Source organism: Sporothrix schenckii (genome assembly GCF_000961545.1).
Source record: "Sporothrix schenckii 1099-18 chromosome Unknown Cont42, whole genome shotgun sequence".
NCBI classification, from domain to species: Eukaryota; Fungi; Ascomycota; class Sordariomycetes; order Ophiostomatales; family Ophiostomataceae; genus Sporothrix; species Sporothrix schenckii.
This window is the reverse complement of record NW_015971143.1, coordinates 1,868,229-1,892,345: the sequence shown is the minus strand read 5'-3', so window position 1 is coordinate 1,892,345 and position 24,117 is coordinate 1,868,229. Positions and strand designations below refer to the sequence as shown.

General features: G+C 54.2%; 9 protein-coding genes across 9 annotated transcripts; 5 read left to right on the top strand and 4 right to left on the bottom strand.

Moving 5' to 3' along the window:
• Positions 1–706: 706 nt before the first annotated feature.
• On the top strand, positions 707–919 carry SPSK_02109 (uncharacterized protein; the record flags this gene model as incomplete). The annotated part of the gene is made up of 1 exon (XM_016729002.1): positions 707–919. One exon carries the CDS (start codon positions 707–709, stop codon positions 917–919), a length of 213 nt encoding a protein of 70 aa, XP_016590118.1.
• Positions 920–1,751: 832 nt separating this feature from the next.
• SPSK_02072 (uncharacterized protein) lies at positions 1,752–2,045 on the bottom strand (the record flags this gene model as incomplete). Its single annotated transcript, XM_016728967.1, has 1 exon — positions 1,752–2,045. The coding sequence occupies one exon, from the start codon at positions 2,043–2,045 to the stop codon at positions 1,752–1,754; it is 294 nt and encodes a 97-aa protein (XP_016590117.1).
• Positions 2,046–3,444: 1,399 nt separating this feature from the next.
• SPSK_02051 (uncharacterized protein) lies at positions 3,445–3,799 on the top strand (the record flags this gene model as incomplete). Its single annotated transcript, XM_016728947.1, has 2 exons — positions 3,445–3,561; positions 3,632–3,799. 2 exons carry the CDS (start codon positions 3,445–3,447, stop codon positions 3,797–3,799), a joined length of 285 nt encoding a protein of 94 aa, XP_016590116.1.
• A 5,239-nt stretch (positions 3,800–9,038) lies between these two features.
• SPSK_01564 (uncharacterized protein) lies at positions 9,039–10,967 on the top strand (the record flags this gene model as incomplete). Its single annotated transcript, XM_016728473.1, has 3 exons — positions 9,039–9,125; positions 9,377–10,364; positions 10,429–10,967. 3 exons carry the CDS (start codon positions 9,039–9,041, stop codon positions 10,965–10,967), a joined length of 1,614 nt encoding a protein of 537 aa, XP_016590115.1.
• A 1,233-nt stretch (positions 10,968–12,200) lies between these two features.
• On the bottom strand, positions 12,201–13,023 carry SPSK_01910 (uncharacterized protein; the record flags this gene model as incomplete). Its single annotated transcript, XM_016728809.1, has 3 exons — positions 12,201–12,326; positions 12,353–12,916; positions 12,973–13,023. 3 exons carry the CDS (start codon positions 13,021–13,023, stop codon positions 12,201–12,203), a joined length of 741 nt encoding a protein of 246 aa, XP_016590114.1.
• A 2,509-nt stretch (positions 13,024–15,532) lies between these two features.
• Positions 15,533–16,978, top strand: SPSK_01715 (uncharacterized protein; the record flags this gene model as incomplete). The annotated part of the gene is made up of 1 exon (XM_016728622.1): positions 15,533–16,978. One exon carries the CDS (start codon positions 15,533–15,535, stop codon positions 16,976–16,978), a length of 1,446 nt encoding a protein of 481 aa, XP_016590113.1.
• Positions 16,979–17,136: 158 nt separating this feature from the next.
• Positions 17,137–18,114, bottom strand: SPSK_01862 (uncharacterized protein; the record flags this gene model as incomplete). Its single annotated transcript, XM_016728761.1, has 1 exon — positions 17,137–18,114. One exon carries the CDS (start codon positions 18,112–18,114, stop codon positions 17,137–17,139), a length of 978 nt encoding a protein of 325 aa, XP_016590112.1.
• A 1,732-nt stretch (positions 18,115–19,846) lies between these two features.
• Positions 19,847–21,647, top strand: SPSK_01604 (uncharacterized protein; the record flags this gene model as incomplete). Its single annotated transcript, XM_016728513.1, has 2 exons — positions 19,847–20,613; positions 20,675–21,647. The coding sequence occupies 2 exons, from the start codon at positions 19,847–19,849 to the stop codon at positions 21,645–21,647; spliced, it is 1,740 nt and encodes a 579-aa protein (XP_016590111.1).
• A 188-nt stretch (positions 21,648–21,835) lies between these two features.
• SPSK_10412 (uncharacterized protein) lies at positions 21,836–22,970 on the bottom strand (the record flags this gene model as incomplete). Its single annotated transcript, XM_016736835.1, has 2 exons — positions 21,836–22,877; positions 22,957–22,970. The coding sequence occupies 2 exons, from the start codon at positions 22,968–22,970 to the stop codon at positions 21,836–21,838; spliced, it is 1,056 nt and encodes a 351-aa protein (XP_016590110.1).
• Positions 22,971–24,117: the final 1,147 nt, after the last annotated feature.

Genomic DNA, 24,117 nt, shown 5'->3' with positions numbered 1-24,117 from the left:
TACTGTCCAACGACAGCAGGTTTCGAAAAGACTCAATTCTGTTTGCCCTGTTCCCAAGCGGGTCGTGATGTAAGTTTGTGCGCCATGCCGTCCCCGTGCAAAGAATGGTTTCCGCTGCTGTCATGTGGTTCCAATTGTCGTACGATTGTTCAATTGTCGTACGATTGTTCTTTTTCCATTGCCTTCTTTCTTCTTCGTCTTCTGGTTTTCTGACGTGTACGGCTGGTCCCATCTGTCCCCATATCGTCGGGTTCGTCCGTTGTTTACTTTTCCTATTTCGTCTGTTGACAATCGTCAAAATGTCGTCAACATGCATGAATGCGCTGCCCCACACCCACCACGTCCCCCTGGGGGGATTCGCAATGACGCACGTTTTTCCAGTGAGAAAAAAAATTTAGGGGGCACATACTTAAAAAGAGTGCAATGACGTCATCGCGCGTCTCTCGGGAAGAGCCGCGCCAAAACAGCCCCCCCACCTTCCTCTCTCTTTTTATCACTCCCGTTACGGGAAGGAATGTCAACCGGGGAGGGGGAGTTTTGAAAATAGGGGTCCTGGGTCGTAGCAGGGGGGTCGGTCAAACCGATGGGGGGGGAGGGGTGTGTGGTTGTTTTGTTTGCTTGAATCTCGTGTATCTGAGATCTTGTGAGGAGACATCAAGCGCAGGGGTCCAGTTGCGACGACGTGCGAAATGCCAGAACGTTCGACATGTCCGGAAGAGAGTCGGTCAAGTTGCGAGACACGACCAGCCACCAGAGCTTACGGTGCAACTTCAAATCACATACTTTGTACGTGGAAAACGGCATGTCGCAAAGTAAAAATCTCCCCATTCCACGCGAGCAGGCTTGTCGTGTCAACGCCCTCTCCGCCCACAATACGCAAACAGCCCGCAGGGTTTTTGTGAAAGCACGCACGAATTAAACAGCAAACATATCCTTTGGAGGCGTCCTGAGTCTTCTACCATCGCCATTCGCTCCAACGTTTTACTTTCATTGCGCATGGCTTGTGGCTTAAATTGGACCAAGTGTGTAGATTTTTTATGTGCGGTTGTACCGAGTCCTGCTGCGACGCTGCAAGTTCCGGCAGTTGGAGTAGCTGGCACGGCTGGTTAGCAGCTTTGGCAGGTTGTATTGCAGTGTCGTGTTGCCCTTTTTTCAGCTCAACATGGATCAGGAAGAATGCGCTTACAGCCCAGTCGAGCAGGTCCCAGACCTTTGGAAAGACAGGCTCTCGCTTTGCCACCTGTGTCCCACACCATTGGTCGGGCCTGTCATTTAATTGAAGCAAGCGGCAAGACAAGCACAAGCATTCGGGGTTTGAACTGGCATCCTTCTCCAATTTTTACTTGGTCATGCTTGCTTCGGCGATTGAACATTCAAGTTCGAGAGCAATCTAGCAGGACTTGGAGAACCAAGACGACGAGGAAGCGATAAAGTCGACAAAGGCTGGTGGTCGTAGAGGCCCACTGACAAGGTTATAATTACAGGTCAAGCAAGAAATCGAGACATGCAAAATAGGAACGTAAAGCGTTTTGGGAATGGGAAATATTCAATAGCTGCTCATCGTGTCCGCCTTTCCGCTGTCTGCTGATACGCTCTCACTATGCCGGCCATAAATCGGGATCTGTGCGGTCGGTGTTTCTAAATGATTGCTCTCTTGCATTTTTTTTGATTGAATTGTTGCAGCATCTTTTTTTTAGCGGAATAACAACCACTTTTCCTAAACAGGCAACGCGGGCTCCCAGTGGCCGTCATCATACGTCACTGGGGACAAATTCGGGGGAGCTAGGGGTGTGAAGGTTTTTGTAGCTGGTAGGTTGGTCGGTATTACAGCGCACTCCCTCTGTGACGAACGCGCTAGCGAACCGCTGATCGTGTCGCCAGCACGTTGTTTGTTGCGTTTCTTCTTCGCTCTTCCCGTCCCTCATTGATTGGGCTTTTGGCCATGGGATCGCCATAGCCTTGGTAGGCTGCTCGAAGAGGCTTTCTTTTCCGGGCAGGCAAACGGCAAGTGATAACAGTTTCAAATTCAAGGCTGTGTAAAACATGACGTATCGACATGGTGACAAGCATTGGATTGCGGTGAGCCCGTACTTATGCAATTATGCGGGTGATTTTTTATTTTGAAAAAAAAAAAATTAGAATGTAAAAAACCAGTGCTTGTATTTTTTTTGTGCTTATTTCCGAGTTACTGTCCCTTTGTTAGTGTCAAAAGGACCTCTTAATACCTTTAGCAACCTTGTGTGAAAAAGACATAAATATGATAGCATTTGATGCAGCCTAGTTTGGATGTGTGTCAAAGTCCACTTTTTCCGTTACGCTTTAACACAGATGACCGGCACTGCGCGACGATCTCCCAGTCTCATTGCGTCAGTCCCATTTTTTCCCGAAAAGGAGGGCCTTCAGTTTTTTTTTTTTTGTCAAGAAAGGCAGTGACCACATTTTGGCGTCCTTTCTGCCTCTGCTCCGTCTCGCGCGATCCGTCAGGCGGACTGTCCGTTATGTGATCGGCCCTAGTATTTGAAAACAGGAAACAATCAAGATATAGAAATTTTTGACAATACTAAATGTACACAGGAGGGTTTGTATGGCACTACCACGCTGAGATTTTGGCACCTTGGGGCTTGGCTCCCTCACTCTCTGTTGCACAAAGCCTACAAGGCACAAAGGACCATTAATTATCGGCTTCCTCGAGGTTAGAAGCAAACTGTCTCGTTTCGGCAAAGATTGACAGCTGTCACCTCTGTCAGCAGGCGAATGCTGTTTTGGGGGGATGCTGAGCCAGATAAAGGATCAATGAAGCGGTCTTGTTTCCTTTGGAGCGCCTAACAGGATATGAAGAATGTGTTCCCTTTCCTTTGTGTTTTACACTTGTTTGCAAACATGCCCCCGGAGATGCATCGTTCATCTCTGTCGTTCGCGTCCCTCGACGTGTGTAAGCGAAAACCTGCTTCAAGCCTGTTTCCTGGAAAGCCTGATCTTTTTCGTTTCTCTCTCCTACTTCTCTCGACAGCTGTGGCTGTCATTGGTAGCCGTGCTTGTTTTCATATCATATCTTGTCTATTGTTGGTCGGTGTGCGAGAAGTAACTTGATATGGCCGTCCCGTGAACTGATTGTCGGATGCTCTTGACATCCTGGTACTTGGTGGGATTTGGTATGGCAGCCGATGCCATCCAACTGTAACCTGACCCACTAATTTGATTAATTGCTTTACTTTGCGGGCTGTTGTATGTAACCCAAGCTCAGCCAAGCCTCAAACTACACATATCTCCCACCTATGTCCATTGTAAATCCGCAGATAGAGAGCTTTCCTGACAACTAAGTCGTCCCATTGCCAGGTTCTGGCAAATTCCAACTTGGCGAATCGTTGTACGTAGCGAGGTAGCCAAATATGACGACAACCTCTTTTGTGAGTTTAATGTTTTCATCTTGTCCTGCCAGACCTCATGGCAGCTTTTCAGCATCTAGCATGTGCCTTCAATTATGCCGTCGGATCCGGTATCGAGCGCATGTCGGTTGCCGCTGCGCGCCTCACAACGTTCTGGTCCTTGCGCGGTTTCAAGGTGAGCGGTTAGAGACCCTGCCATGTTGTCAAATGCGGTGAAATTACCCTCCAGCCGTTTGATGTAACAGTCCATTGTCATCGTCGATGGCTCGCAGTGGCTTGGTCGCCGCAACACGGAAACCTGTTGGAAGTTCCAACACAAGTGGCACGTCCACAGACTACGCGTAGATGCTGAGAAGAGACCCCAAAGGAACGACAGCTCCGTGGAGTGTCATTCGCGAAAGCTCCCCTGTTGACACTCCGCTGACCTCGACAGACGACCGTACCTTCCTTTCCGACCCTTTTTGGTCCTCTGCCCCACTTCTTCCTGGTCGTCCGGAGCAAATTCTCCGCACGACAGCAATCGCTCGATCATTTTAGTGGGTCTAGTCTGGATCACACCAATCGCGTCACTCGGACCGCCTAGCGACGCAGCCACAGATGTTATTAGTGGCAGACCTGCATCATTCTTGCCGTGCGAGTGTGTGTGATTGAGGGGTGCTATCTCGATGTCAGTAAAAAAGTAAAATATAAAAATATAATATTAAAATAAGAAATCAACAGCACTCCGTTCGCTTAACAGAAACAGATACTGAACCCCTATCGCCCGCACCCTTGCGCGGCCCAACGTTGCCGACTTTTCCACAATCCCGTCACTGCTGTTGTAGCACTATGCTGGCCCACCAGACAGTTTATGGAGTGTTGCACCATGATACTTCAACCGTCGACCCCGACGACCCTCTTTTATCTCACTGGACGAACTGTTGCAACGACGGCAGCTGGGCAGGCTCGGCAGGTTCTCTCCTTTCTGCAGCTCTCGCCTCTCCTCTTCTGTGGCCATGTCTGGCCTGCACCCCCCTCTGCCCCTGACGTCACGCTCCCCTGTCCCGATGCGCGAGCTACCTTCTGCTTTTGTATGTCTTCATCGGCGATGCTTTTTCAACGTGGATCAGAGGAGGGGCGCGGGTGAGATGCCGCGGGCAACGGATAAGGCGATTCTGCGCGACTTTGCCGATCTGCAAGGAAAGGGATGCTTGTGGCGGTCGACACGACGTGTCAGAGTGAGGGCGAGGGGTCTCCCGAGGGTCCCTTCCGTTACACGCTGCATATCAGACCCTGTTTTTTGCATGTCTGCATTGTGCTCTGCTATCGTGCATGTTCCTGGCAATCCTCAACGGTTATTGGTGATATTCCTTATATTCTTCTCCTTTACAACTGGCCATCTATCGACTCGCTGTAAGGCGACAAACCTCTCCTCCAGAGAGCCCCGGTGAAAACGGTGATAAAGTCAGAATCTAGTATGGCCTCCTATGCGCAGAAACCATGGGACGTTCATCGTACGTTCAATACGCGCAGCATAATCGGTTTCCAACAAGGATGCTCGCCCGTTCAGGGTCCAATTTTTCGATCCTGTCAGATATGGAATGACAGGCCCCTCAAAAAAAAAGGGAAAAAGGAGCAAACATTCCGCGAATCGCGATTGTATTTTGGTTCATAAGAAAACAGTGCAACTGCATGGCAAAGCGCTGATCGTCATGCTCCGCATCGCAGCTCTCGTTGGCCAGTCTGATTTTTCTCCACAAATGTGGCTGCAGAGTATACTGGGCAAGGCGAAACGTTGACGAACTGCCGTACGTTAGGCTCATAAAACGACAGGGGCTTTTATCAATTGTTGGGGGGAAACAGCACTGCTAACTTGCAGAGAACAACGACTCTGGTATTGCATGCAAAAAGTACAACATGCTTTGTACAAACAGAGAAAAACACAAAGCCATGTATGGCATACATAAGCACGGTTGGACTTGTGGCCCTGTGGGCCTTGGTCGATCCACCGTGCTCTAGATTTCTTTTCGCCCGTTCAAAGGCCTCCAGCCACAGGCACTCGCCACAGTTGCACCTGACGCTGCGTACTAGTAGAGAAAATGATCGTCGCTGAGCGGCAGATTTCCGTGGCAGAGGGTCTGTGCTTTTCCCCTCGCTATTCTTTTTTTCCTCTGTTTGTTCCTTCTGGAAACGTTGGCGGTCGATCAGTCGCTGCATATCCCTTTGGGAATCGACTCTGTTCTTACCTGCTTTTTGTCGCCTCTCTGCTTCATGTTTCTTCTTCAGCCCCTCTTTCGCCACCAAAACACAGCACAAACGAAGTAGACCGAATCTAGTTCACCAAAGACTCCCCAGCATTTCCGGCACCAACAGCCCGTATCGTTCTAGTTTATCTGCCGTGGTGTGTGTCTGACCTGTAGAGGATTGTCAATTTCAGGGTTCATCTCCCCAAATTGCGTAGCACGGCGGACGGAATATTCGCATTAATACAAGATACTACATGTCCAAGGGGCGTTGTATCAAATGTCGACTATCCGACTTAATACAATACCGATCAAGCCATATCACATCAGAGCGGTGTGATATTTGATGTATTTTGCAAATTCAAAGCGCAAATATGTCGCTATCTATTTGTCGCGTCTCCTGGACATGAGACGGCTTCTTACGGGAGACCGGGACAAACAAGACTCAAAGCGGCGACAAAAAGAAAAGCGCATCTCGATTTGGCATCCAAAGCATCCTAGCTTTTTGTTCTAATCCCATACAAGGGGGGGTTACATCTTATGAACACGTGCTTTTCACAAAGCCCCTGTTGTCGTGTCACCTAGCATTCTCCCTCCGGAATGGTGCTTGTCCTGGGTCGCCATTAGTGCCGATCGTTGTGTTGTCCTTGACATCTTTTCCCCTCAAACAAAGAAGGCCGGCCCCACATGATTGTTTTCCGACTCTCACTGCTGCAAGACACTCTACTGCACCAAGCTCCGATTTGTTTAGGAAGGGCGCCTGACGGTACTTTGTGTTCACTCTGGCGCTCAGCATAGAAGTGGTACCGGCTTCTGGTTCGTATTTTGTATGTGTGCTTCTCTGCTCAATCTCTTCGCCTTTGTTCTCATTCAACTCCGCCCATCAAAAAAGTACTCACATTGTTATTGCATGTGGAAACTGCGTAATACCATGAGGCACGACAAATGAGACAGGTCATTGTAGGCCACAATTTTTTTTTAAAAAAAATAGCTACTTTTTCAAGGACCGCTTTTGCTTTTCGGCGGGTTTGCTCCAGGAAATGCGCCCAAATGCGCCCACACACAGACAAGACCCTTGGTCCAATTGGCCTGGGAAGTGGCTACTGCCCACGGACCAAAGCAAAAGGCAAAAACCGACCTGCTGAATCCATGCCAGGACCATTGTCTCCTTGCCTACTGGGGGTATTGAGTGCGATCGGCTTGTTCTATATTTTGTTGACTGGTAAAATAACATCCCCGATGATTACATGTTTTTCTACTTTGGCCCATCGAGCAAGTGCGTGCCCTCTCTTTCCCCCTCTCTTACTCGGACCAGACTTTCTTTTTCTGCTGCCCGCTGGGGCCAAGCTACTCAGCGATGGAATAGTCCTGTTATGTATGGATATAGTGGGCTCCCCATACGACGTATGTATTCTGTGCTTGGCCTCGGAATAGGAATAGGAATGGGCTTTAGCGCCGATCGATGCGATTACGGACTGCGAGAGCAAGTACTTTTTCACGACGGCCCTCATCTCATCATCACGCCGAGCCAACCCATTATGGAAAGCAAAAGGCCGCTGGCAAGATGCTAGAAACGGAGCATGCCCGAAGAAATGTCTGTGGAGTATGCGCCTGTATGGGCCACTGTAACTTTTCTCTGCCCGTATTCAATTCGTCCCGACTGCTCAGGGAAGCTGTGAAAAGCTGAGTAACGATTTGCCTGACTTTTGTTACAGGTTTGCTTGTGATGGTCGGGAGCATGACTTGTCTTTGTCGTTAGCTTAAGACGATGGGCTGACGCGTAGCTCTGCGCACAGTCGGTGTCTTGTCCCACCATGTCCGTTTGTAAGTTGTCTCCTGGGATGAGTTATCGTCGCCCTGTTGGTTGCTCGCTTTGCTTTTAGTCTGGGCCGTCCACGACGCTGGTTGGTCCATCTGTGCTTTTGCTTGTGTGGTCTTTCCGTCAAACAGTTCACAACTTGGCTGTCTAGCAAACTAGCCCAAGGCCTAGACGTTTCTGGACATCACCAAAAGAAAACCAAAAAGAAAAACCAGCACCTCAACTAACAGCGCTGTTGGCCTTTCTCTCGTCATATGCTCTTGTACACTCGTGCCTCGCTCCGTCTCTTTCCGTCCTCTATTATTTTCTGGTCATTGTCTGTGGACCACGCCATTGCCCACATATTTTCGTCTTTTTTTCTTTATTCTTTCTTTCTTTTTTTCTTTTGCTTTTGCAACCTTACTACGGTTCAACCACTTTTTAACCTCTTCATGCTGTAGAACGAAACCATACATTCTTCGATTCCCCACACCAAAAGTCGTTAAGGACACACCCCTACCTCTCCACCTGTCTCTGTCTAGACGCCTGTATTGTTGTGTACCTGCCCCGCGCTGCTCTCCTTTGCTCTCGAACACCCCAAAAAATTGAACCAGCAGACAATCTACTGCTCTTTTTACATCTCCTTCTAGCTTTTCGTCTCTGAGTTTTCTTTCTTTCACGGCCGTCCAGTGCCTGCCACGCCTGCATCTCGTCAATTGAACCTGGTTGATCTCGATTTCGAGTTCCCAGTCTCTGCCCACTTTGGCGTTCGTCAGAGTCCTCAAGCTGTGAGCATCCTGCGCAATTCTTCGCCTTTCTTCCAAACTGTTCCACAGACGGCTGGGCCGAGACGCGCGATCCCACCCACCACCCACCCACCACCCTGTTCCCATTCTTGTTAGGTCGGCTCCGTCCACAGGCATGTCGTCATTTTTCTCCCCAGCGGTCCCCAATTGATCCTATCCTTGCAGCTCCCGAACTATATTTTTTTTCTCCTTCTGTTTTCTTGGCTCCCTCCACTAACAGGAACTGGTGCACTCCCGTTCCACTAAGACCCAAATAAGAAAGAACAACACCTCCAATGCTTTCTTTATATAAAGAGTTTCTACGGCCGTGACTACCATTGACTTTTTTTGTGCCCACCCCCCACCCTCATTCTGCATCGCGCCTTCCCTTTATCATTTGCACTTGCCGTACAAGGTTTCACATCTATATATTGTATGCTGTCCTAACTACCCCATCGATCGACGCCACAAGGAAGGTCCCAACGACGGTCGTTCCTTCTCTCTTTAATTACTACTAATACAGAGAGTCCCCGCGTCCATCATTCCTCTCCATCGCATCGCCATTCGCTCTTTCTTCTTGATAAACATTACGAGTTTCACTTGTCACGAGCTCCGAATGCTTCTTTCTTGTTCTTGTTCATAATTTTTAGTCCTCTAATATTTCCCGCCATTTCGTCCAAGCATTGTCTCTCCTCTCCGTTCTCTGCCCACGCCCGCCTCCCACCTCTCTACCTATCTCCGACCCCACAACTACCTCACACGGACTCACCGGAGCCCAGCGCCGCTCCGCGTCACATTGCATCACCACCGATATCTTTCCCCCCCTCTCCTTTCACACATCACCGAAATGGCACGAGGATCCACATCTCCTCCGCAGGGAACCTCGCCGGTGTCTAGCACGGGCAGTGTTCACACGCAGGAGCCTCCCCGCAAGGTACGTCCACAGCACCCCCAATGTATCTAGAATCTAGCCTCGTTGCCATGTGCCTGGCCCACCATCCTCGCTATCGGCAGTATCTCTGCGGTCTATTCACAATGCATACAACATGGTGGTCCGTGGTGAACCGGTAGAGCGGCCATTGCCCACCAGTACTCTGAGAAGACGAGATTCGCCGAGTGCTCGAGCCTTTGAGATATATCAATTTGGAACCGGTAGCTAACTTTTTTTTTTCTCCTCTATTTTAGTCCGAGCGGTCCCACGAAGAAAACCAAGAGAGGGCGTTTATTGCGGCCTCTCGTCGCGCCGACCGCAGCATCGAGGCCCGCGTCCAGTCGGCGCGGATGGCGTCCATCATCCACAAGAGACGGACCGGCCGCAGCTTTAAGATTTCCGAGGAGATTGTCTTGAAAGAAGACATGTACGAGGAAGAAGACGACGACCTTCCGCGCCTGCGAAACAACGCCACCCGCGGCTATGGCAGTGTTGACATCTCGAACATCCCGCCGGGGTCGACGGCCGAAGAGCAGCGCGCCCGGGCTCAGCGCGAGGCCGAAATCAACGACTTATTCGCGCGCCACTTTCCGAACGTGTCTCAGCAATACCAGCGGCCCCAGCAGCCCCCGCAGCCCCAGCAGCATCCCGGTCCTGTCCAGCAGCAGTCACACGCCGCGACCGATCCCCACACCGCGGAGATCCAGCAACAGCAGATGTACCAGATGCCACAGCAGTACCGCAATCAGCAACAGCAACAGCAACCGGCCGGCCAGTATTATCAGGGACAACCGCAGCCCTTTGCCTCCCAACCGCACCAGCAGCATTTCAGCGGCAACGAACCGTCCTACTTCCACCACCGCGACTCCGTCACATCCTTCGCGGGGAGCAACGATGGTAGCGGAATCTTCCCCATGGCGTCACCACATGCCATCCACGCAAGCATGGGGGGCGGCCACCCGTCTCGATCCAACTCTGTGGCCACTGGGTCGGAAATGATGCCCGTCCTTTCCAGCGCGAGCAGCAGCAACGATACCGGCTCGAACTCCGGATCGCAGCCAATGCCGGTCGACATGTCCACGCTTCCTGGCAACTTTACTATCCCTGCCACGGCGCACGACACATTCCAGTCTTCCGTCGGAAACCGTTTCTCACAGGCGGCTCTGTCACCCCCGTTGCCTGGACTCAAATACAACAGCACGCCCACCGGAACACCGTCTGTTTCAACGCCCGCGTCACAAGGTAAGCCACCACAGACAATGTCCCGCAAGCTCTCACCCGCACCCCGGCTGACACCTGCTTATAGATAGCTGCAGCTTGGCGGCAGTTGCCAACCACAGCCCCAAGCCCCACATCCGCCGCGAAAGCAGCGGCATTGTTCTGACAACGTACGGTCCCAATCGCACCGTTACTCCGGTCACCGACCCCTCGAAGCCCATTGACACAGCTGCCTGGGCGGCAGCCGCAGGCACGGCTGCCCTGACATACCCCGTCTTGGATCCGAACGCGTCCCAACAATTCGTGCACGGCAGTGCGGTCTCCAACCCGGCCGTGCCTGACCACATGCTATGGTCGATGCTGTCTGAAGACGGCACATTTCCCATGCCTGCGGACCCGACTGCCGAGATGCCCTTCCCGCTGGCCATGGCCATGGACGACACCGTGCATCAGTCGATGGACTTTACGAGCGTACCGACGTCTACCTTTTCGTCATGTCATTCTGTCCACACTCTGGTCCCTGGCTTTTCTCCAGAGGCCATGCAGGAGCAGTTTGGCAGCCGGATCGGTACCCCGGACGGTGGCGCCGGTGACCCGTGGAACGAGTGGGTTCACTACCAGGACTAAACACGCTTCTCCCACTTTTGTCTCTATTCATTGATCGACTTGTCTTTTGTTTTACGATTTCTCAAACGATTCGCCCATCGGCCAATTCGCAGCATCACTTAATGTGCCCCACGAAAGTTTACATCAGAACGACCTTCTTGCACCATTCTCAGCATCCTCCGTCACCCTGTCACTGGCTTGGCACGTTAGATTCCGTCGACCTTTTATATCCAGCGACATATTGTTCCGAAAGACCTGTTTTCCCAAAAAAAGTGTTCTACATGCTTCGTCCAGACGGGGCCGATATCCCAATTTGCAGGCAGTTAATTTTTCATTTTTGTTTTGGCTCACTCTCGCCTTCTCAGCGTTTGCATGCAGGGCGCATCGATACTTTCCCTGTTGATATTCTCCTGTACTTCACGATGCACGGCTCTGCTTTTTTCTTCATTCTTTTTGTCCCCACGAGGCATTCTATCTTTTTATCCTTTTCGGCGCGCATTTTTCGTCACTCATTTTGTCTCTTCTGGCTTATGTTCTTGGAGTATTGGTCTGCTTTTGGATTTTTTTTAGTTAAGCAAAACACACTGTTGTGGCCGCTACAGTGCGCGGCCGTCCCAATCGGGTAATATGGAGCCGTAATTCGTTGCTGGTTGGCCCGCTCTTGTAGCCACCTTGACAACCGTATATAATTAATACAGCCCTTTTATGTCGACGTCTCTCTTGTACTCTTGACTTCTTTTCCTTGTGGTGCTGTTATTATATCCTCCCCCCCTCCCCAACACTTTTCGTGCTGTCGTTAACATTGAGAACCGTAAACAATTATCGGGCAGGGTAATAGGGCATCCAAGTCCATTCACCGATCATTAAGCCCTGCCGGCCCTCCTTCTTCTGCCGCGTGATGAACACTGCCCATTGCATTAGTTATTGGAGTAGTGTGGACAGGATGGCCCTGAATTGCTCCAGGAGTCCGGTCCTTTTATGTATAGATACTCATATAAAACAGGGCAGTGAAATTGCCGCAGTTTATCTCCCGTTCTACCCCTAAGTCGCTGCCGCGTAGAGTTTAAAAACCTCCTCTTTATGTATACCGCTGCCTATCGTATTAAATACGACATATAAAAACACAAGCATTTAGTGTTACGATTATGTCTCCCGCAAAGCCTCATCAACAGGCCAAATAAACAATATACGACCTCGCACGCGAAAGAATGGAAGAACAACAACGCTTTCGACAAAGGGCGGCGCAGGCATTATCTAGCACGTCAACACCCTGAGCGAGCTCGACCGGCGCCCAACGAGCGACTGGCGCGTCGCCTCCGACACGCCGGCCACTAACAGCATCAGGTCCGTGCCGCCGCGCCACTGGCCGTCCTCCAATGTCTGCGCAAGCTCCGTCTCCCACATACCCCATAGTGGCCGTACGGGCCCGCCGGCTTCACCCACTTCCATACAGGCACGCGGCCGTCACTAAAAATGTGTCCTAGAGCAGCGTACTCGCCGTACATTGGCACGGTATATAGTTGGACCACGCCGCCGTCGCCGCCGCCCGGGAGGCCGACCGCGCCGAGGTCGGTAAAGCCACCGACTTCCGTTAAGGCCGTGCCGAACGCCGCGACCGATAGCGGTACGGTTAACGTTACGAGTGGTTGTGACAGTGAAAGCGAAGGCGAAAGTGAAGGCGAAGGTGAAGTCGAATACGAAGTCAGAGGCGAACCAGAAGGACGAGCGATTTTGCTAGCGGGCCCCCGGCTGTGTAGCGTGACGGTAGTGGTTAGACGGTTTGCCTCTCCGGTCTTAGACGGTACGGCGCTGCAGGCCACGAAGATCTCATGACAGTGCTTATACGTTTTGAGGTCCTGGAGCCGTAGATCTTCCGCCGTTGTCGTCGTCGTCGTCGTCGTTGTCGCTGGCTGCCCCACAGGAGGCACGACCTGGTGGGCATCCCACGTGTGAGAATTTGTGAAGTAGTTCTACTCGTAACGCCACACGCAAGAGGAAAGCCTGCACTGCTGTGCAGATCGCTTACCAATTGGAACGGCGCTGGCGTTGAGCTATGCCCGTCCCCCGTTAAAACCATGTTTACGTCGTATAAAAAGAGTAATTAATTCGTTCAATTTTCGTTTATAATAAAAAAGGTGAACTTAGCTCGTGTGATGAAAGGAAAGACATGAGAAATGGGAGAAAAGGGAGAAACGGGTGAATGGTGTTATGACTGATTATGCAGGGTGAGAGGTTATGTCACGTGTAATAGAACTATCTCTATTGTTTTCTTGTTACCCTGTCCTACTCGGCCGCTGGGAGAGGCTACCAAAATCGGGCATTCAGGAAAATGACAACTGTAAATACATAGTATGTTGTACTTCGAAGGGACACAAACCACACTGCGATGGCCGCCAAAAGCAGCTGCCGCGCCAGACAAAAGTGGCGGCAACAACAGCGCTCTCTCGCTTTAAGTTGTATGTTACCCGAGGGAAAATACTGGGAATGTGTGCTGACGAGAGGGGAGCAATGGGACACGGATCGTGTGTTGCTTTTCTTCCTTTTTGCTGTCCTTTTTCAAAACCAGATTCATTTTCAGTTCCTGCAATTCCGCTTGTCCATCTTGCTCTTTGTATTCGACAACGGAGGTGATGCGTCCACGAACGACCCTAGTGTTTTCATATTGTTCTGCTTTATATTGTTTCTGGACTCGACAGCTTTCCCCTGCAAGTCCTCTCTTTCTCTTTTGGAAAGAATAATTACTACAATCTTTTTATTTCAGATCGCCTCATTGTGTTCTCTTCAGATGTGCTCGTCGCTCAAGTTATATTTAACCTTCTGAAACATTGCGAAGGCTCCACCGTGAGCTGACGGGCTGTCGTTCTCGTCCTACTGCTGATGTCGTGTCTCTGGGAGAGGCACTGTTCGTGGTGCATACGCGTTCCAAATCAGTGTCAGCAAACAGCCAGCCGCTGTGGAGACACGCGATAACAAGATCACAAGCGAGATCAGATGCACCGTCAGACCTGTGGAGCAATTACGGCGTGTGAATACCCTTTTGTTTCATCAGAACGCAGTCATGGTGAATGCCACTGCTCCCATAGAACACAGAAGACAAAATACGAATGTACGGCATTGCAAACACACGATCCGCAGTGAGACCTGTCAAGCGCACACCGTTTTGCTGCTGTCTTCAAACGAGCTCAGCCACTTCTAGAATGGCTGGGCCGTGTCCACACATTTTGCGGTTCTTTGTCCTGAGTCTTTGGCGCCAGGGGCCAATTGGCCCAAGCTGACCATGCTGACCGACCAGACCCTTGTCCCTGAAAGAGCTCGAACTGTAGAAGCATCACGCTTTCTCTGAGCAGACTACGTACACCCGACTTTTACAGACAGTGTGCCGTCCCGTCTTTCGCAAGTGTCTATGAAACGAAACACTGGCTTGCGTCCCGCTGTGATCCTCCCGGCATAGACGTAAGATACATGAGGATGCCGCAGAAGTTTGATTTCGAATCCTCACAATCACACCAGCGCGAATCCTCCAGGCAGCTAAACGAAGCTTCCTATTGTAAATATGGACCAGGCCAACATTGGCCTTTCTCTACTGTCCTGTACGGAATACGTTCCGTGTTCCTGCGATGATACTTAAATACTGATCAAGCTTCACGTTATGCTTCCTTTCAATTGTCGAAACGAGCCGCAGGTCTTCTCCCATTGCAGTATGCGCTTGCTCCTGATGGAAACAGACGAAACATGCAGACGAATGGTGTGCCAAACAGACCCTCCACCAAAGACTCAGCCGCACTGCGCGCCTCGAAGCCAACCTCGCCAACGCAGCGGCCTAGTCTCCCCATAGCGCCTTGTCTCCACATCAATGGTTCCTCTCTCCTCTCTCTGAAGAATCCTTTCAGCTTTTGTTCGAAGCTGTTCAGATTTCCTTCAGTTGACCGACCCCTGCTCGCCGTGTTGTCCTCGTACTTCGTTCCTACGCAAGTCGCAAGGCCGACGAGGCGTTTCTGCGGATGGGTCAGGCATTCCTCTTTGCGCCATGCTGCATTGGGATTGAGCTGGGTTATGTTGGGAAAGTTTAAGTTTCTTCGGACCCTGGTGCATGCACACTCCTCCTGATGGCTGACCGTCAGACAAGAGTGAGAAAGGAAATGGAACGGCAAGTATGGAAAAGAGGCATGGCGCCACCTTGCTTTTATTGCTCACCTCCCGTGATGATTTCTGTGATTTCTGTGATTTCTGTATTTTTGGCAGTCTGGTTTCCCGTCGTTCTGGGGCTGCTTTCTTCTGTTGTTTCTCTTTCTATTTGATTGTTTTCTTTCCACTTCTTGTCTCTCCGTCCTCGGCCATTGTCGTCCTGCTTGTCTGTGTTCACCGACAGTTCACCGACAACCCGAGACAGCCACGCAGACAAGCCACGCACGCAAACAAACCCTGTTTTTCTTTTCGTTTTCGAGAATATGCACCGGTAACAACCGGCACTCCCCGTCTCGAGGAAGAAGAGGGAGCTTCCAGCTCCGATTAAACATTCTCTGCGACAGCTCACGTCACAACCACCTGCAACAAATTTCCCCGACTCTCCTCCGTCGCAGCCCAACATGACCTTCCACCGCGACCAGGAGCAGTTTGTGCGTGCCCGTTGGCGCCGCGGCATCCTCTTCCCCGCCTGGGCCGTCCAGGCGGCCCTGCTGCTCGGCGTGCTCGGCGTCTTCTCGTACCGCCTTGCCGACACGGCCGAACATTTTGCAGACAACCGCGCCGCCGGCAAAGTGCCCAGCGTCGAGCTCGCCTGGGAGGTCACAAATGTCAGCCTGGGCGTGGTGTCTCTGGTCTTGACCGTCATGGAGGCGGTGCGCTGGTTGGCGGAGACGCTGACGCCCTTCTTTTTGCTGGCCGCGCACATTGTCAAATTGACGGGCGCCGCGGCCATGCTCGCGCTCGACGTGGTCGTGTACATCCACCGGTCCGAGGGCAACTGGTCGGCGGTGGGGCTGGCGCTGGACGTGGTGCTGGTGGCGGCGATGCTGGTGCTGTTTGGCTATGCCGTTTTCACGTACCGGCGGCTGGTGCAGTCGTACGACGACTACTACCACGGGCCGTCGCACAATGCCAAAGGCTTTGGGTTCGGCAGCGGGTACGACGAGATCGAGCTGGGCGGCGGGCCAGCGGACCGGACGAGCATGCGCGGCCTCGTGGGCCACAGCGCCGCCATGGGTACTACGGGTGCGGGGCCGTACAACGACAGGCCGACCGCGTACGACCCGCATGGCGCGGGCGCGGGCGCGACTGCTGCGGCGACCGCCGGCGGCGAGGCGGGCCGCCGCAGCCGGTCCCACTCGGCTGCCTCGTCGCTGCGCGGCTCGCCGTCGGGCGGACGGCCCTCTGGTGTCCTCGCCGACGATGGCCGCCGCGCCAGCTACAACCACGAACGCGACACGCAGTTTGACAGCTACGTCATGAACCGCACCAGCGCCGTGCTCAGCAAGGACGATGTCGACCGGGCCATCAGCACGGAGCTCTGGGGCACGGCGCGGCCGCCGTCCGGATCCATTGCTGTGGACGCCGGCCGTACGGGTGCTGCCGGGGCCGTGGAACGCTCCAACAGCGTCGTGGCCACGGGCGTCGTGGCAAGGCCGGCGGCGAGGGTGCAGCGCGACGTGATCGACCGGGCCGTCAGCTGGAACGTGGAGCACGAGCTGGCGTCGGTGCCCGGGAGTCTGCACGAGGATTATGACGGGACGAGCACGCTGCGGACGGTGGGATCGGTGGCGACCATTGCGGAGGAATACGAGGGCGGCCAGGCAGCGCAGGCACGGACACAGGTACGGCCACCAAATACTGCCGGCCATGCGTACGGCGAGCGCGCACAAGACGAGGACGAGGTGGATGCGGACGCTCTGGCACATGGACGGTACCGCACAAAGGGCGCCAACGAAGACCGGGCGCTGCTGATGGGCCACAGCCGGCACGGCAGCCTGGAAGAGGATGAGGCAGAGGACGACGAGCGTGGGCCGATCCCGGACACGGCGGCTCACGGCCGTTAAGTGGACGATGGGCGACGTACGGATGCATTTGTTTCAAGGCGCATAGCGTGTCGATAGTATTGTCAGTGATGAGTACGCGTGGTCAACATGAATTTACTCTGTTACGAGTTGCCATTGCAGAAACGTGATCCATCTAGTTACGCCGCTCTCCCTCCCCTCTACTTCGCCTTCCACCGCAGCCGGCTCGCCCACGCCGCATACCGCTGCATCTCCGGCTCCGCCAGCAGCCGCTCGACCGTGTAGTAGTGCCGCGCCAGGTCCTCGTGGTCCGCAAAACGGTGCACCTGCCGGTGGCACGCGCCACACAGCCAGGCCACGTTCTGCAGCTCGTCAGCGCGGTGCCACCGTCTCTTGAGGACTTTGGCGTGCACGAAGCGCGGGATCAGGTGGTGGTAGCTCAGGTTGATCCAGTCGCGGCCGCAAATCTCGCACCCGTCGGCCTGGTCGCGTGTCGAGCGGGGCGGCGGTGGTGCCGCGGTGACGGCCACCAGATACGACGAGAGCGCCGGGGCCAGGACATGGGCTGCCGTGCCGACGCCATAGGCGTCCAAGGAGTCGGCCACGGGCGACGGGTCCAGGGTCGGCAGCAGCTCGGTGGTGCGGGACGGGCTCAGCGCGGCCGGAATGGGCACACCGGCCGACGTGCTGCCGTCCTCGGCGACGCCGTACTTGTCGCGCAGGGCCGCGTCGGCGGTCCAGACGTGGTGGGCCAGCGTGCGCAGCTCGGCCGGCAGCAGGTCAAACGTCTCGCGGGCGACGTAGTCGACAAACTCGGCCAGGTCGTCGGCGGGATTGGTGGCGTTGTCCGTATTGCTGTTGCTGTTGTCGTGCAAAGGAATGAGCGTCTGCGGCTTCGGTAGTGTTTCTGCTGCTGTGCTCTGGTCTGGTGACGCAATGCCTTCCCAGTCATCTTCGGCGTCCACTGCAGCATCGCGTTCTGCTTCGGCAAGGGTCTCCAAGCCGGCCTTGGCCTCGGCTTTCTTGGCCTTGCGCCTCCGCTGCTTCCTCTTAGGCCGGACCTCATGCACTGCTAGCTTGTTGATGAGGACTGCCGCCAGAGCTTCACGATAGATGGCATAGTTGGTGTCTGCAATGTCGACATCGACGACGATGTCCACTGCTGTATCTCGTTCCATTGTGTCGTATTCTGTTGGTGGTATCGACGGTAATGCTGATCAGAAATAACTAGAAAGGCCACCACCTCATCCCCTTGCCACGATCGTGTCGTCACGTTTTATACGTCTTTGATAATCATTGTTGACTTTTGAAGTTGCTGTTCCGTCTTGAGGTGATGTAGCTTTACTGTAGGGCTCCACAAGGGACATGTGCCCCGCAGCCTAATGGCAGTGGCTGTCTCATAGTGCCGTATCGAGCTAAACGTCAGCGCTTCTCCGTAAGTTGACTCACCGGAAGACAGACGACTGTGGCCGCCACCAAGGCAGACAGACTTGCTCGCCGTACCACCGTCGAGTCGCTATTGTCTTTGAGCAAGCCAGAGGTGTCAGCATCCGTGCAAAACTGCCTGCTGCCAAGACAGACTGTATTCAGTGACTCCAACGGAAGCAGCAGACGAACAGTCCGCTGTACTCCCCGGCATGCGGCTCAACACGAGTCGAGAGCTCCCAGGAACAGATCCTACGGGATTTGGAACCTTCGAATGTTCTCTTGCTCTACGTATGTGTGTTTTCGCCCAGTGTCCCACGAAGATCCTTGACCGAATCCCCTCGAAACCCTCGGAAACTCTCAAGGGATCAAGTCATACGGAACTCGTGCCACGGCTGCAATACTAGGCACGCGTCCGCTCCGGCTTGCTTTGTTGCACCATCTGCAAAGGCAAAATTAAGGAGATTTTGCATCGCGTGGATGTTTCCCAATAAAGTAGCGAAAAAGCCATCGTGGGTCGTTCGCCATGGCGGATGCGAAAATAGACGACTCTAGCGTCCTAAAACGACTTAGATCCCGCATGATTCGCGGCAGCAGCCGACAGTACGGAGGCGTACTACAACACGCTGACCAGCTTGAAAATGAAACGAGATTGCTCCCAAGGCGTGCCATGCCCATTGCATGTGCCTTCATGCACCCCAAATGCAAAAAGGCACTCGGCAGAGCACAATGTAAGTACGTCGTACGTGCCTAACCGAAAGCACCCCGCGAGGCAGGTCGCCTGCGCACAGCCTGCTGACCGTCTCTCTTTGAGAAGCCAAGCTGATCATCCTTTTCGTCTGTCCTCCCACCTCCTGCAAGCCTTTCCGTTCGTGTTCGCTCCTCCTCGTCTGATATTCCTCTTCTTGTCGGTGCTGTCGTTTTCGAAACTCTCTTCGTCATGTTTAGTAATTTATTTATTTGCTTTTTGTGTGAGCACTTTTGTATTTTCCGCCAAGCAACTCATGCCTCTCCCTACCGCAGGCCAGGCCTTGCCCACAGCCTCGTCTGACCCCCTCCATTACACCCCTGCCTCGTGTTTTCGTTTGCTCCTCGTTCTTTTCCTGCTTCGCTTGGCGGAGTTCAGCGCGCAGCCAGTCCGTTGGCTCCGCCACCCACATTCTCACTGCCGAAGCGTGACCAAATGATCGGCAACTGTGTCCAAAAATACAGGAAACGAAACGAGACAATACTAGACCAAGACCAAGAAAAGAGGATACGGGTCGACCAAGGTCAGCTATTAAAAGTGTCGCGGCTGCCTCATAATTGACGAGGCTGGCTCCTTCCCTTTGCGTCGCGTGCATCGGTTGTCTACAAGGCCTTGGAGAACCACGACCGCGCCTTCCCATTTTGACCGTCGTTGAGGGCGGCTTCCGTTTGTGGTCTTCATCCTTGCCCTATTCGTCCTCACGTGCATATTTCAAACCCAAAACATATCGTGTGAACATGGCAGCCTTTTCCGCCTCGTTTCGTCGCCGGCAAGCGCCAGCATCCACCACCGCGGCGACGGCCACAGCCAATGGAGACATCCGACCCCGGCTCGGCGAGTCCATCTTGCACTCTCATTCGCCGTCTCAGCGCCACCCTCGCCGCGACCGCCTGCCATCTCTTCAGACATCCACACTGCCTAAACCAATACCACAGCCGTCCTCGCAGCACTCTTCTTCGTCTACCTCGTCCACCTCCTTCTTCGGCTCCCAGCTCGGTGGCCAGTCCGTCATCAATTACTCCTACACCGACTTGCCATGGAAACTGCTGGCCTACGACGTCTATCACTTCTTCCGCCTCGCCTGGGCCCTGCCCTACATTGTCTGGCCCCTCTGGCCGGCCGACTCCGGCCCTCTCGCGGAACTCAGTCCTACCCTCGCCAACATCTGGTGCATCTCTGTGCATGCAGTGCTGGCTGTGCTGCAGCTCGTGTTCTTGGTCGGCCTGGTCCCTGCCGCGTGTCTGCTGCCCGTATGGGTCGCCACCGGGCTTGTGCTCGCCTGTCTGGGCGTGAACCACGTGCTGTGCACCGTGCTGCTCAACGGCATCGGCGGTGCCATCGAATACCGTTCACGGCCCGAGTGTGCGCCCGCCTTGCCTCAACACGCCCACGAGCAGTGGGTCTTTCTCAATGGTGTGGCCGTAGGCCAGCACCGGATGCAGAGCAACCTGGACCGGCTGGCGCTGACGTTCAAGCGGCCGATCCTCGGCATTCACAACAAGACGTATGTACTGCAAACTCCTCTGGACCGTTTTCATGCGACTGTGACGTCCTAACACTGTCAGATCCGGCATCCTGTTTGATGTCATTGAGTGCCTTGTCCAGCGCAACTACACATACGCGACGCGCGACGTCCGCGTCTGCTACGGCATCTTGAAGGAAACGCTGTACCGCCCCGACATTACCAAGGCCGTCTTTATTCTGCACTCCCAAGGCGGCATCGAGGGCGGCCTCGTGCTGGACTGGCTGCTCCAAGAGCTGCCCCAAGACATGCTGGCCAAGCTCGAGGTCTACACCTTTGGCAACGCCGCCAACCACTTCAACAACCCGCACCGCACCGTGGATGCCCAGAACCGGGAGTTGGCCGCCTTTGGGTCGATGTATGCCGAACCGGAGACGGCCGAGGCGACCCCGACATCCGCCACCCCCGCTACCCCCATCGCCAAGACCACGCACCGCACACCTCTCCTCGTCGCCGAGTCCTCTGCCGTCCGTCCCGCCGCCCTCACCGGCCAGGCCATCGGCCACATCGAGCACTACGCCCACACGACCGACTTTGTCGCCCTCTGGGGCGTCCTCCACTTTGTCAGCTCCGTCCCCAAGACGCGGTCCATGCCCCGCTTCCTCGGCCGCGTCTTCGCCCGCGCCTCCCCCCGCGGCGGCCACCAGTTCTGCCAGCACTACCTGGACGGCATGTTCCCACTCGCCCGCGACCCCGCCACCAACGCCATTGTCGGGTGCGCCGAGACGGGCAACGCGTTTATGGAGAGCGAGGTCGAGGTGGCCCGCGCCGGCGACGAGAGCGCCGTCGTGCACGAGGCCTTTGAGCGGAACTGGCAGGCGGCCACCAACGGCGCGAGCACTGCAGCGGCACCGTCTCTCGTGGCGATCCACGCCAGCAGTCCCATCCTGGCACGCCAGGCTTCGCAGCCGCGCCCCATCAAGGTCAAGGACGTCAGCCGGCTGTGGCAGTACCGCAACGGACGCAGCCCGGACGACGGAATCACGCGTGGACTAAGTCGATTTTCGACCCTGTAGCAGCCCTGTAGCAGCTGCTTCAACACATAAGTTTGGATACCCTTTGCCTTGTTTTTCGTGTTTTTGGTGAAATAATGGGGGGCTTTTAGTTTGGATGTCAAAATTATCAAAGTATGGATATCAATTTGCAAAGAACAGTGCACTGGTTGTTATGTTTTGTCTTTTCCTTGTCTCCTCCATTGCTTTGCCTAGCCCTTGAACGGCACCGTCCGCCGGAACGTCCAGATACCTTGCTCTGTCGACACCTTGTCGTATCCCAGCACGCCTTCGATAAATGCCAGCACGATCGCCGGATTGAACTGGAAAATATTGTTTGCCTCCGACGTCAACGTCACCTGGTCGTGCATTGGGCTCGTACCCCAGCACGACTGGTTGAACTCCACCGCCACCGCCGGCGGCTGGCGCGAGTCATGGTGGTTGATCCGGCACCATCGCTTCATATACTCGCCAAGCAGTTTCAGCGAGGGACTATGGCTGCCCTGGACGACAATCTTCTTCTTGCCGTAGTCGGCCACGATGATGTGGTACGGCGGCCGCAAAAACAGCTCATCGGGCCGGGGCAGCGACTCCAGCGAAGGCAAGTACTCGAGCTTTGGAATCGCCACCTCGGCGCCTGTGGCCGTTTCCACCACGCCCGCCTTGCCCGTCGCCGCGTCCATTGCGACATCCGCCCAGTCGTCGCCGCTGCCACCGGCGGCCGCAGCAGAACGGACCGCCAAGCTCGGTCCGGCCGGCTCCTTCTCCTTGAAACACGTCAGCAGGCCGCCGCGGTACACCGCCGCAAACTCCCCAGGCACCGTCACGGGCCGGCTGTGCGGGAGGTACAGCAAGAACGACGACCGGTCGTCGGACCATGCCGTGCCGGGCTCCTTCACGACGGGCAGCGACGCATCCGAGCCCGTCACCGTCACAAGCAGCCGCAGGCCATTCAGCGGCTGCAGCCGGTCCATCAGTGTCTCCGCCCACTCTTGCTGCGCCGTGTCCGCATCTTCCACGCCCTCCAGCAGCTCCGCAAACACCTTGCACCACAGCTCGACGCAGCCCGCAACCGCTGTCGCCAGCGATTGCTTGTCTGGGTAGACCTTGTCCAGGTCGCCCAGCAGCTGTATCCACTCCGGGTTAATTGTGACGGCGCAGCCCAGGACCTTGTGGAGGTTCGCGCGGGCGACCTGGACCGGCGCAGTCTCCTTGTTCCACAAGTCGCGGATGGCGATCTGGAGCTTCAGAGGGCTGGCAGAAGGGGGAGGAGGTAAGTCAGCATTGGCCATGCCGGCAATTTGCAAAACATTCACTTTGTCTGCTGACTTACATTTTGCCTGCCATTGCGACCGGTGTTGAACGGATGCCGTGGTACAATGCTTGCCGGCAGCTGCAGCAATGGAAAATGGTTCGGTCAAATAGACGATGTCGCACGTTCAGCCTTTGTGGTGTAAGAGTAATCTGTTAACGGAGCAGCACAGCGCAGGTTTTGATGACTATCTCACAGGGTCGGACAGCTCTCGACAACAACGAAGCGTACAAATATAAAAATAATAAAAAAGGGCTCGACAAAGCGCCTCCAGTGAAATATCGTCAACGAGCAATCAACAAATCTGTTCAAGATTCACAAGTCTGGGTCGTGGCGATGACCCCTTTTCCCAAGCCTTCCCCCACGTTTACCGCAGACAGTCTTCTGCTGTCGTAAAAAGCAAGCAGAGTCCTTTTTCCAGCCGCAGCAGACTATCTCTTTTCATGCTTTCAGCACAAGAGCTTCTGCGGAGCTAAAGTGGAGAGCGGAATGCCACTACCCCGAGTATGGAGCAATTACGCGAGAGGCTGCGCCAGCTCTGTTTCTCCACATTGTCGACGACTGCAGTAAATCGACCCAGAAATGAAAAATAAGGTCCCTGAAAACGAGACGAGGCGTTTTCGCAGCTTCTAGTGGAACTCTCCGTTGGGGACTGACAACGTCCACATCGTCGAACGACCTAGTCGTTTTGTTATTGAGACCATTTGCAAAAAATGCACAACTACGCAAGGCAGCTAGCGAGGCACTCCAACATCAAGGCAGAACAGTGAATCTCTTGAAGGTGGAGGCGAGCGGGGGAGCTGTTGTTTGCTAGCCAAGCAAAGCCTACCAAGAAAAGGGATCGGCACAGTCCCCAGCCTACCCAAGAGTATTGTTTAGAGCGATCTGAACTGTTTGTTGCAGAACCGTTCTGCTCCACTCTCATCTGAACTCTTCGTCAGGTCCAGGCTGCCAGGGTGTGTTCAGCCTTGGAACAAGGGACGCAACGGCCCAGACCGTGACCCACAAACTTTGTGCCTGTGACATCAACACCTGGACGGTGGGCAGCAGCATCAACACCCCATTTGCTTCTAATCTACGCCATACAACATACAGTCCGTCTCCATTGTCGAACTATCGAAACTGGCGAAATGCCAAACTGCGCCTTGTTAGGTAGGGTGGAACATTGGCCTAGGAACGCCG